This window comes from Stegodyphus dumicola, chromosome 6 (assembly GCF_044657685.1).
Source record: "Stegodyphus dumicola isolate Sdum_Otavi_A_Nest chromosome 6, ASM4465768v1".
Lineage (NCBI taxonomy): Eukaryota > Metazoa > Arthropoda > Arachnida > Araneae > Eresidae > Stegodyphus > Stegodyphus dumicola.
Window position 1 is genome coordinate 77,602,405 of NC_140773.1, and position 13,154 is coordinate 77,615,558.

Sequence of the window (13,154 nt, forward strand, 5' to 3'; positions counted from 1 at the left end):
TCAGCTGTAATTCTTAGGATATGTCTTGAAAACCTTTCCTCTGTTGTGGGTTCAGTTTCGATTTTCGTATGCCATTTCGTATGCCTTATATGGATCAGCTACTGACTGAGGCATTACATTACGGTGTTTTCTGTTGTTAACATTATATTTTACATTATAGTGTACATGTAGTGGACATTCTTATATCATTTCAACTTATTACTTGTACTTGAAGTGAAGTGGCTAAACCTTCCTAAAATTTAATTTGTTCCGGGTTTGATTCATGACTGCTGAAACTGCTGCTTATTCCTGGCTGCCCGTAATACAAAATAAAAATATGTCTAATATACTATTGATCTGGTTAACATGCTACTTAGATTGAGAAGGCAATTAGATGAATGTGTATAAGAATATCCAAATTTACAATATGTGCGAGATACGTGGCTTTCATTCCTAGTACGTTTCTGCCATAATTCTGCAGTGTTACTCTGATAAGAGAAAACCCAAATGCGATTTTATACTCCCTTCCAAATTATATAATCAAAAATATTAACTATTATAATTACTAGAGGTTTAAATTATTGCTTTTTTAATTATCTGTTACTCACATTGTTTCGTCTATTGAACCTAAATATATAAATCAGATAAGTTTTAGACAAGTAAAGTATCAAAAGTTGGCGAATAAAAATTATCAGGCGGCCGTAGAGGACTCATCTGATTATTCCTGACGCGAGCCATACTTTATTGGTTTTTTAAGCTTAATAATTAGGTAGTTTACGAAATCATACTGAGCTGAGTATAGTGAAACTGTGTATCTAAATGTTTAATACGCTTGAAGAGATTTACAACAACAGTGAGTAGTTGTAGTCAGAAGGAACCGAGTGTGATAAATACCTAATTACTATAAAATGCATTAATTTTTTCATCACTTGGTGATTATATTATAGGATAATAAAGTCTTTGTTCGCCTTTATCTGCCTCAAAAGAATAAACCCAAATGGCGCAGAAGAATATCCATGCTTACCTTGTATTATTTTTGTGCTTATCACCATTGATATAAATGGGCATACAAAAATATTCACTCATTGCGACAGCTAAGAAAGCTGGTTTCATTTCCAAGATAATATTTTGGCTCTTCAGATTTCCTGGCAATCAGGTGGTACGCGGAATTCATTTATTTTGATGAATATTCTCCTACAAAAATAGATCTGTGCTCGCACATACGGGAGAGTTATTATTGTATAAAATGTTTCAAATGATGTGTGTTGCAAAGGTAAATTGGTAAAACTGTGCTTGAATTGGAAGTACAAAAGAATCACTATACAAGTTTAAATTACTTTTTAACTACAAAAATTAATTTCTGAAATACTGCTAGTTTCCTGAGAGTTACTTAAATCGTTTGATTGGATGATCTCAATACAAAGATTTTCAAAATTCCTCAACACTGTTCTAGAATTATTCAATTGTTAACATAGCCGTATTGTAACGTTTATTAGAAACTGTGCAATAATTTTGATTTTCTTAGATGCAGTCCAGATTTACCCAGCGAAGCCTCTCTAACGCGAACACCCGTATCTTTAGTGATTTTGTAGTTTTTTTAAAAAGGTGAACTATAGTATCAATGATTATTCATGTTCCCAGAAGCGTGGTTATCTTTAGTGATTGTCGTCTACGTGAGATAATTGCTGCTAGAAATTTTACTATAATGCAAAACGTCACGATACCATATCATGCGAATTATTTAGGTAGATTAATTTACAAGAATTCTGTGGTAGTGTTCACCTGTGGTAGACGACCAATTAGTATCTCTGAGAACAGAAGCCATTCCAAGATATTTTTTCTGCGGATGACCAAAATCATATGGAAGAGCGAGTAATTGTCTTAGAAAAAGTTCATTGAATATAATGTAAATATTTACACCGAAGAGCCATTACATTGAGACCACCCTCCATCTATAACAACGGACTCGCCCAAGAACAAAAACACTGCGCGGGCGCGGCTGATGTTTGAGTGTATAGAGTGGTTATGCATTGTCTTTCAAAATATAGCGCGATTAGCAACATAGTGGGAAATCAGACTTCGATAAAGGTCAAATCGTTATGGCTGGGTGACTGGGAACATCAGTATCAGAAACGTCCCCTTTAGTGGGCTGTTCATGTGCAGTTGTTGTGAGCGCATATCGAAAGTGGTGTATGGATGGTGAAACGACATGTCGCCGGCCAGCAGTGTGTTGTCGACGGCGCATTGATTCGAGAGGAAAGCGGAGATTGCTACGCATTGTTCGGCGTGACCGAAGAGCTACAACAGCCGAAATCACTACCAGCTACAAGAGTGGGGACTCCAGACAGCGTTTCTCAACACACGCAGCAGCGTACATTGCTACATATGGACCTACGCAGCAGGAAACCAAAGCATGGCACTGCACTGACGGCACGTCATTGTCAGCTTCGTCTGGAACGTGCCAAAAAATATCGGCATATCCTGCATGTGCCTTGGTCCAATGGAGTGTGATGTTCAGATGCGTGTTGTTGCGAAGTAATTGTTGTACGGACTTTACTGGTTGTGAGGAATGGGAATGATTGCGGATCGCTTGTAGCGCAGATTGGCTGTCTGAGATTATTTGCATATTCTAGAGATTCTGTGTAATGGCATCCATAGAGGTGTCGATGGTAAAGTTAATAAACTCGTGGTCGGACGCATTGATGTCATCTTGTACTGTCCAGTTGTGTATGAGATTGGTGGCCGCCGGGGTGGGGGAAAGGGTTAAATCTAGCCAGCCTTTCTCGTTCGAGCCACTGTCGAAATTGGCGCCGAGTTGGCTTGATTCAAGAGATTTTTGCTGGCTATATAATCTTCTAAATCGATGCCTTTGGAGTCATTAGAGGGGTATCTCCAAGGTATGTTGTGGGCATTGAAGACTCCCCTTACGAATACTTTTGAGGTCTGGTTGGGCTGCAGTACAATGTCTATGTAGGAAGCGATGTTGGAAATGTCTTCTGTAAGCGGTGAATAGATGGAGGAGAGAACGAGATACTTGTTTGCGAAATCTAAGAGAATGGCAGTGTCGCTTCTATTCATTATTAATTTTTAAATTTTATTGCGTTTACTTAATTTTTGTATTGTATTCTGTGTATTTCAATTTACATATTGTCTTAGTGTATTGACCTGTTAAGTAGTAAGCGTTATGTTTTCAAATTAAGTTTGTGGTATAATAGTAAATACATATATAGAGCTCTCGGCTAGTACCATGAAATATTGTGTGCAAATGTTTTGCAACAGTTTCTAGTATTGTGCAAAATGCAACAGTTTCTAACATATATTCGTGGCCGCAGAACCAACTTTCTGATAAGCACATTGTATATTGATTATTATTTTGTAGTATTCGCCATTTTATTTCAGTACAATGTCTATGTAGGTACAGTATTCCATTAAGTATCTTGTATATTTTTTTTCTATTAATGTGGAGTATAATAGTTTAGGGTCGTATAATGATAAGTAAGTGTGATGTATAATAGTAGTATTGAACCAGACTTTCTTGGTTGTAGAACTTTGTAAATATGTATTGAAATATTTTGCTGGATTTAATGTTTTGAAATGACTCGTATTCTAACTCTGCTACAATATATTATATTCCTAATTTCACTGTGACTGTTTCCAAAGGTTATTGTCTAGTGTTCTTTTGATTAGTTTTAGCGTTACAGTATAGCATCATGTTCAGAATTGTCTACTTTTCTGATACGAGCAGTGTATATGGTGTGTTTTATTTGTAGTATCAGTTTTACTATGTTAGTGTGTTTTTCAGTATCATAGTAATATATTGCATAATAAGTTTTTTTTTTCTTTAGTAATGTGCGGAATTATAGTAAGTGTATAATAGTCAGTCAGTGTGATGTATAACTGCAGGCTTGAAATTCCAATGTTAGTCTTAAATTTTACTGTTTTTGTTTTACCTTTACCATTTTTGTATCAATGCAGCTTTGTACTTCTAAGTATTTTTTTTAATCTATGCTATCAGGAATGTCATATGTACTCAAGTAGTCCTTTGTATTTCCTATCTAGATGCGACTCTGTAATTTGTTTTTTTTTAATTTAGACTTAATAAATGTCTGCAGAGCGGACATTATACTGCAAGGGCTCGTTCCCGGTCAGTAGTCCTCCTTAGCAGTGTTAGCAGTGTAAAAAAAAAAAAAAAAAAAAAAAAAAAAAAAAAAAAAAAGAGTGGTCCCTATTAGCAGAGAGCACCATCGGGTTCGAATTTGTGTGGCAGAAAATAATACCCTCTCTGGGTGAGGTACCTTAGGTGGGATCTCTCCAATGGTATTTTGACCAGGATAGAGGAAAACGCGGGATGGAGTTTTTTTTTTTTTTTTTTTTTGCAGTATGGTTCCTGAGCAAAGATGATATCAATATAATTTTCTACTGCATATTGTATTGCTTGAGCAGCAGCCGCTTTCACTCGCTGCAGGTTTATTTGTAGACATCGGATTGGTCCATGTTTAATATTACGCAATTCAGTAATGGCATCCTTGCTAACTGTGCGAGATTCTTCTGTGGTGTTAAACTTGAATGCACCATTAGTCATACTGTCTATTTCTTCTGGTACGTTCAACGTATCCTTTATAACACTGGCAGATGTTTGCGTAGGCCTGGTGGTTTTGTGAGCACGTTGCTGCCTATTCTGTAGTTGAAGTCGGAACAGTTAATGCAGCTGGGACAAATGACCTTTGCAATTATAAAATACAATAGGGCTGCTGTCTAAGGAAAACGATGCTTTTATTCAAGTCTTTCTTGGGGAAGACTAGCTAATTGGTAGATATAATCGTATAAACCGTTTATTGAGAAGCAGTATTAATGTAGAAAAATGACATATTTTTCGTATCTCTCACAAATTATCTATCTCATAGTTTTTATTTAATTGAAAATTTCTGGAACTCGTATGTATGAAAGTTGCCTGAATATTAAGTAAATATTTATAAAGCAGCTATGTCATAAAAATCTGTTAGGTCAAAAGGATATTAAATACCCGAGTTTTGAATCGTTCTGATAAGCAGCTGTAATGTTCTAAATTTATTATTATTTTTTATTCGTGGGGAGACACGAAATTGCCTGTTATTTGTAAGGCAGTCGGTTAAATTGATTTTATTGTGTATCAACGTATCTTCAAAGCATTTCTGCGCTTTCAAATTGCACAGATTTTAACCTAAAAGGAAAAATATTTTTTAAAAACTTACTCGGTTAAAAGAATATCTCGTGAAGTTTACATGCCAAAGTTACAAATGTTATAAAATGCACCCCATTTGTAATATAACAGATATCAATGCGATATTCAAGTTCTTCCTAAATATGTCATAGTATGTTCATGCAAACAGTCTGTAATAATGATTATACCCTGTAATGCGTACAAACAAGAAGGAACAAAACAATGGCTCTAAAATTCCTCCAGTAATCAAATGCACATCTTGGTTACCAACACGTTGAAGCCACATTTTGGTTTCTTGAGTGCTATTTCTATCTCGGAAGCAAATTTCTTGTTCCGTATGTACTAAGCAATGCTGTACATCAATAAAATGTTTCCTAATCGCTTCCTAATGTAAAAAAAAAGATTCCAATTTCTTTTAGATCAACCATCTGTTTTGATTAAGATAATTAATATTATTGTCTTATGTCCAATATTTTGTTCATCTATGGACTGACAAGTTACTATGATATACCCTGTAATGTTTTTGCATCACCACTTCTATTATTGTATTATTACAGGAAATCTAAATGTCTTGGAGGCCGCTGGAGTGCACAGATCAAATCTCCGCCCAGCCAGTCGTCCTACTGCCTATACGCTGCTACCTAGCGGTTCATGGAGTTCTAAAGAGGAGGAGATTATTTTCCCAAGGACATTTCCGTGGGAATTTTCTCTCCTGGTGACTGTTCGTATTAGACCCGCTTCGTCACCTGGATTTTTGCTTCGAGTTCTTCACTCAGGATCATTGCAGGTAATGACATGAAATTTTAGTGTATTATTTTTTTTATTATTTTTAGCTTGACAGATTTTTTTTTTTATTATTTCCCAAAAATACTTGCGCGGAAAACCACAAGAAACTTTATATTTCATGATTTTTAATTATATGTACGTAAAACTGCTTCACATCCTAAAATTTTTGTAAAAACAAAGCCAAACAAATTGATAGAAATTGAAGAAATGACTTTTATATAGTAAAGTTATGTGATTTGCCATTTAACGGCGCAACTTTTTATAAGAGAAGGATTTTTAATTATAACGCAAATAATGGAATGAATGAAACAATGAAATGGTTATAAGAGAGCAAAGTACTATTTTATTATTCAAATTAATTCCCCTCCTCTGTAGTACCAGGATTTGCAGATACGTGTTCCAAAATAATCTGCCCAAGCAGAAGACAAAAATTCCAGTTTAAATAATAATTAAAAAAAAGTATTATATTTGATACAATGTATAATAAAAGATTAAAGCATAATCTTATGCATACAAAATGGCCTATTATGTTACTTTATTAATCTAATTTCCTTTATTAGTATTTTTTGATGTAGCTATTTAATGTAAAAATGTTTGCAGTCCTTATTTCTTTAAGTATTATTCCTAGACATATATAATATATCTCTATGCATAAAGCGAGAATTTTTAGCAATTTTTCCTATTTATATACCAGGTAAATATTATATAGGAGAGATTATATACGAATTCAGAATGATTTACAAATAATTCTATCACAAATATGAATTAAAATTAGTTAAAAAATATGAATAATTCTAGTTAGATAAAGAAATATATTATCATTATTTTAATTAATTCTGGTGTACATTAATTAAACTTCTCAGTATCATTGTTTGATTCACAATTTTGCAGCAAATCTGAGAGTCTTTTCCAGTCAAGTCTGAGTGGATATCACTGTCCTCTATTTAATCATAAATATCGCTATTACCTAGAAATTGTAGATTATTTGCCATTTATAAAGCTGGTGATGCGACATTTTTTAATGAGCAGATGATCATTTTTGGCTTATATTTCGAATGGATGACGATTTGAAAATCACCTACAAATCCTCTGATAAGTCAGCTAACTTTAGGCACAAGTTGGAACTTATATCTATATATAGCTAGGTTTATAGGACAATTTTTAATTCGGTTGTTAGATGGGTTTTCAATTTTGGCTGAATTTTATATTGCAGAAAATTATCTATCGGCTTACACTTGGAAATCTATGGGACACGAATAAAGAGAGAGATCGAAAAGTTTTCGCTTGCGCGCTCCGTAGAGAGAGAGAGAACTCGAATGCTGACTTAATTTGCATAACCAAGTGAACTTATTAAATTGTTCATATTATAGGTAAACCGTTAGCGGTATTTTTCTATTTTTTATAATGCAGGTTGTTCGTCTTTACTGCGTTTATATAGATAGATCTATATATAAATAAGAAAAATTATCTTCCAGGAAAAGAAAGTAAATAATTGTAATCTTAAATATTAGCGAAGTAAAAGTATTTGAAAATTTGTTAAATTCATGAACAGAGGAAATAACTTGTGGAAAACGTCAAAATAAATTTAAAACTATAAAAAGTCAAATTTTCTGTTACTGTCACTGAATGGAAACTGATTGACTTTTCAATGGGGAACAAATGTGCTTCCGGTAAAATAACGATAATTAATAAAAGCGAAATTGTTTACTCTCCTGTATTTGCAAAATCCACAAGCCAAAATATAATAAGTGCAAATAAATGCTAAAAAATTAAAACAACGGAACTTTCTTGTTAAAAATATAAAAAATGGGACATTCTAGCTGATATATATATATATATATATAAGATAAAAAAATATGTAAATCAGATTTATAATTTAATTTAGTAAAGCTTCTTAATTCTTCATTTTTAATTTGGGTATTTTTCCTCATTGTATTCTGAAATTAGTAATAACTTTCTGACTACGTTATTTCTAGATTGATTTATAACACAAAGCTTGCGTAAAGCTGATGACGTAGCTTATTCAGAACTTGAGCAAGAAATTTTGAGAACTAAAATCTTTGTAACCTAAACCCAAACCTTCCTCTTGGCGATCTTCCATATTGGATTAATGCACACTCTGAGCCTGAAACGCAATTTCCCTCGCTCTCTTCCTGTCGTAGCAGCATTCAAAAATGTAAATGTTCTAGAAAATAGTCACGATTAGTGTGCTAAGTAAACTGTGGCCGCAAATGTGAATTTGAATAAAAATGGAATTTATTTTGCCTCGACTGACAAGTTTCTTATTATTTTGGATTAGCATTCTACGCGATCAAAATTTTTCCTCTTCAATATGGATGTAAGTTCTATGCCATTAACATTTGCTACGTCTTTTTCTCTTTTTTTTATCACATCAGTTTTTGTTACCAATTTCACGGAGATAAAAAATAGGTTGCCCTTTATAGTTTTTGGAACTAAATTTATATTTAATTTGCGTTTCGATTCTAATAATGTCGCATGGACTCAAACATAAGATGGCATCCCATGCCCCTGCATTTTTTATGTTTGATATGAAAAATATGAAGGAGAATATAAAGAAAGCTCAGTGTGTGAGCTTAAGGAGGGTGTTGAAGCATTTTTAAAATCAATAATATAAATAATTGTTTATGTAAAATACCTTAAGGTTATAATAATTTACCCTCCTCTCTTTTGGCTGCATGGTTCAAGCAGTTAAGGCAGTTAAGATTTTGTTAACGATACAATGACCAGCAGCAAGCATAGGCGTAGGATGTATAACGTTGTCCTACTATAGTTTCGAGCGTTAGATAGAACATTTTTCTTTAGATGCAGGGGAGAAATTCAAGATAGAGAAATGTATTTGAGTGATAACAATGGACAAAAATGTTCGAGAACAGTTCCCGAGAATTTTTATTTGTGGAACTGTTCCGTTTCTGTCTGCAGCCTCATTGGTAAAATGTATAGCAGCAAGCTGTACATTCGTGTAGCGTATGGTTTTGAATCGCCCTTATAAAATAATAAGAAACTGATTTGGTCTCTCAGAGTCAGTTCTACTGACAGATTTGTGAACTGATTTTGATACATGTGTAAGGTATTTCTCCCGCCTTCCTCGCGTGCCTTAGTGGTGTAGTGGTCAGCACACTGAGCCGGTATTTCAGAGGTCCGTGGTTCGATTCCCGGCCAGGGCGTTGCTAATTTTCCATTTCTTCTGCTTCCAATAAGTACCTATAGTCTTTACAGTGGCACTGGAAATAAAAGGGTGTTGGATGGTGATTTCTCCTCACCCAGGTTTTATCGATTGGGTGCCTTGAAAACCCCAGTCGCTCTTTAAAAAGGGGAGTATATAAGGTATTTCTCCCACTTTCCTATCGTGCCTTCGTGGTGTAGTGGTTCTGCACTCTGGGTCGGTATTTCAGAGGTCCGTGGTTCGATTCCCGGCGAAGGCGATTGGTAATTTTTCATCTCGTCTGCCTCCAAATAATCCTAATGACTCTGCAGTGGCGCCGGAACTAAAAGGGTTGTGGATGATGACTCTCCACACCCAGGATTTGGCGATTGGGTTCCCTAACACCAGTCGCCCTTTAAAAGAGGGAGCATGTAATGAATTTCTCCCGCCTTCCTAGCGTGTCTTCGTGGTGTAGTGGTCAGCTGAGCCGGTATTTCAGAGGTCCGTGGTTCGATTCCCGGCGAAGGCGTTGCTAATTTTTCATCTCTTCTGCTTCCAAAAATTACCTAATGTCTCTACAAATGTAAAGACATTTTATACTACTTGTAAAGTTATTTTTTCCTACAGATGCAAGGCAATGTTTTTTTATTTAAAATGCGTCAAAAATAAATAAACAGATTATTTTGAATAAATTACACAGATTATTTTGAATAAACCATATAGCTATAGACATAACAACCATATGCATATGTGTAATGGCAAAAAAGACAGATGCCAATGAATATATTCAATTTCGACTTAGCGGTTTTATGTAATTTGAATTCCTTTTTTCAATATTTTATGGGAACGAGTTGAATAATTATTAATGTTATTATGTAAACGTTGCATGTTAATATGCTGTGTTGCAATTATCGTATCTGTTTTCAGGAAGCATATTTCATATTCTGAAAGGATATTTTAGGAATTTATTTTTCGTACTTAATTTTAAAAATTTAATTTAATTTTCTAACATATAACATGTATTATCATCTGAAAATTTGAAAATTAGCATGGTATTGTAGAATTCAAAACTTAAGTTTCCAAAACCAATTTAAACTTACAAATGATTAAGAATGAAGTATTACAGAATGAATAATTTTGAAATACAGCATGTATTTTGCACAGTCGTTCAGAATTAAGTTATCAGAAATAGTTATGGAAAAAATAAATATACGAGTAGCACGTACTGATACATTAAAATTGGATCAAGTTATCCATCATCTTATTTTTTAGCTCTTTAAAAAATAGCATCAGCTAGTTTCCTCTTACATTATAAACTGCTTCAACTTATAGTTACCATGTTCCTCTTTATTAAAGAGGTCTGCTCCGTTTCTCAATATTGCTGCCATACTGGTCGTCTTCCCCTCGAAAACCGCAAGAACAGTTAACGTCCCGTCTGAGGAATCGTCTGTAATACGCTGGTTGGTACAGGCCTGGAGAAAGAGTCGGTTGCATTTGAGCCTCTTAAGAGTAGGTATTGGGAAGATCTTCTAAGTAAATCTTCCTGTCTCTTCTTCTTGCCATCGTGATGCCCATGTCATCGAATCTCTAGAATACGCGCCCAGCGTGCTGACCGTTACACTACGAAGGCGGGAAAGATACCTTATAACACGTATTGTAATAATGAAATATATATTGCATTTTTATTGCACATAATGAAGAGTGCAATAGGATCTGTTGAGTTACCAGATGAAATTGGTAGTTCGTCGTGGGTTTGAACGCAGGGAACGGTTTGGCTGCATGGCTAGTTTCGTGGCTTTTTCTATGTACCCTTAGACAGGTAATGCTAGTGTGTTTTGCCTTATTTAAATAACCAAAAGCGCAGGAGCCCCTCTATATGCTTGCCATCTGTTGCTGCTTTGACACCCCAGGTGTCATTAATAGCAGATACGAAAGATGTTCTCGGACGTTTTTAACTTTGTCGGACGTCTTAGTTAACTTTCTCGGACGTCTTAGTTGTCGTTTATCTCATGTCTATACGCCCTCTATTTCGCAGCTCCTTTATTGCCGATATACGCCGTGTTGCTTCACGTTGTATTCGCGCTACTACATCACGTTGTGTCCTCATTTACCTCGCCTGAATCACGGGACTTTGAAAGAAAATTTCTGATAAGTTCTTTGATTTTAAAATTGTTTACCTTCAAACTGAATCAGTGTCACGCAAAATTTCTTGTGGAATCTTGCTTTTGCTGACCTCCCGAATACGACATATAACGTTTTCGCACTTTTTCTAGGATACCTTCCATATGTTAAAGAATTGCATTATTGATAAAACTTTTAATCGAGACAAGCTGCTTTTACCTAAGCGGAAATGAAACAATTTTGCTCCAATTTTTGCATGAGGCAGTGTGGCGGTGTCGAAATCCTGAGTTACCAGATGTTAAAATGGATTATAAATAATTTTTGTGATGATTGTTGTTATTTCGTCAAATAAATAAATATATTTCAATCAATTATGAACAGTACTTATCGCAACACTGTTTTTGGAAAAGGGTTAATATTCGTTCTGTGTTGAACGCTAAAAGAGATTTTAAAAGTCCCTCTGTTTGCGTTCTTGTTCTTAATATTCTGATAATATCAAATTAAGAATTCACATGCTCTGTAATTTTATACAAATATTTAATTTTATACTAATACTTATTTTTCTTTTATGAATTCATCTTTCGCTGATTTCCCCCTTTTTTGATAATTCGTATTTGTTTAAGCATTTGAAAAATAAATGTTTTTAAAACCCGAAGTTAATCTAAAAGTGTTTTATTCATCGTTCAAGAAGGAACATGTTTAAAAATTAAAAGCATTGGAAGAGAAAAACAACTCCTGAAAATAATTATAACATGGAATATTTGCAAAAGTAAAAGAGCTTACAATTAATTAATTTTACGGAATGGTAAGGAAATGTTTTGTGGAATTCCGAAATGCCAGATGTGATCATCTGCTACGACGTTGCCGTTAAAAGAAAAATAAAATATGTAGAAGTCTGTAATCATTATTTAATTGCATCACTAATTAGATTCATAGAAAAGTGAATAATTTATTGAAAAAGCTGAGCAGGAATGGAAAGCTTTATTTACATCATAAATTTCCCTAACAAGAATGCAATCACTTGGCAGTGTTCAGCTGTTACAATGTAAAGGATGATCTTGCATTTCCATTTCAAGCATTCCCCCTTTTATATTTCCCCCTTTTTCTAATGCTTCAGTTATTTTCCCCTTTTTAAGTCAGTTGTTGAATCTTAACAGCTTATACAAGGCAAGAATTTAATTATTGATTTAGAAATTAAAATGTGATTAAATGGTGCTTATAATTATATAAAAATATTTCATTTACCAGTGAGAAATGAATAGATACCAATATTTGAAGCATTCGGTTTATGATTAATTCCTTAACGCAGATTCGAATAAATATTTATGACCTGGGCTAATGAGTAATTATAAATTACGATTTTTAATAAGTTTGCTATATCTTGCGGAAAATTTAAATACATTTTCAAGGACCATTCATTCTAAATGCTTATTTATTTATTATAAATACTTAATCTCTTATTCGCGTTTGGGTGGTTTGTTTTCAGTTAATTTATAGTTGTTTAGCAAACTGGAATCAAATGCTGTATAATTAAGTTTGCTAATAATTCTGTCGGTAAACATTGTTTACTGATGAACGCTTTTGAAATATTACACAAATCTTATTAAATTAGAGTATCGTCTCTGTTTACAAGTTTAAAATTTAAGTTGCAAGCTATTAAATTAGATATTAAATTAGTGAGATATTAAATTTATTATTAAAGATGTCAAGTCAGTAACTAAACATTTTCTCAGGCATAAAATACGTAGCAAGCATTCAAAATGATATGAATTAGAAAGCTCAAGGCGATTCGTAATTTTTAGCAAATACGAACAGACATTCTAAAGCCAACTATTGGCAGAGAGCTCTGCTGACAGTTGCTGAGAGTGGAAGTTCGACGAATTCAAATTCCGACGAATAAATGGT

The 13,154-nt window shown here is 33.9% G+C and overlaps 1 protein-coding gene across 3 annotated transcripts in view; it reads left to right on the forward strand.

Annotated features, from left to right (window-relative positions):
• Nucleotides 1–13,154, forward strand: part of LOC118187972 (uncharacterized) — a 737,440-nt gene that overhangs the window by 480,782 nt on the left and 243,504 nt on the right. For all 3 annotated transcript variants that reach the window (XM_085818560.1, XM_035358288.2, XM_035358289.2), the window contains one exon: nt 5,737–5,966. In XM_085818560.1, coding sequence (XP_085674686.1) covers nt 5,737–5,966 — 230 coding nt within the window. The remainder of the gene's footprint in view (nt 1–5,736; nt 5,967–13,154) is intronic.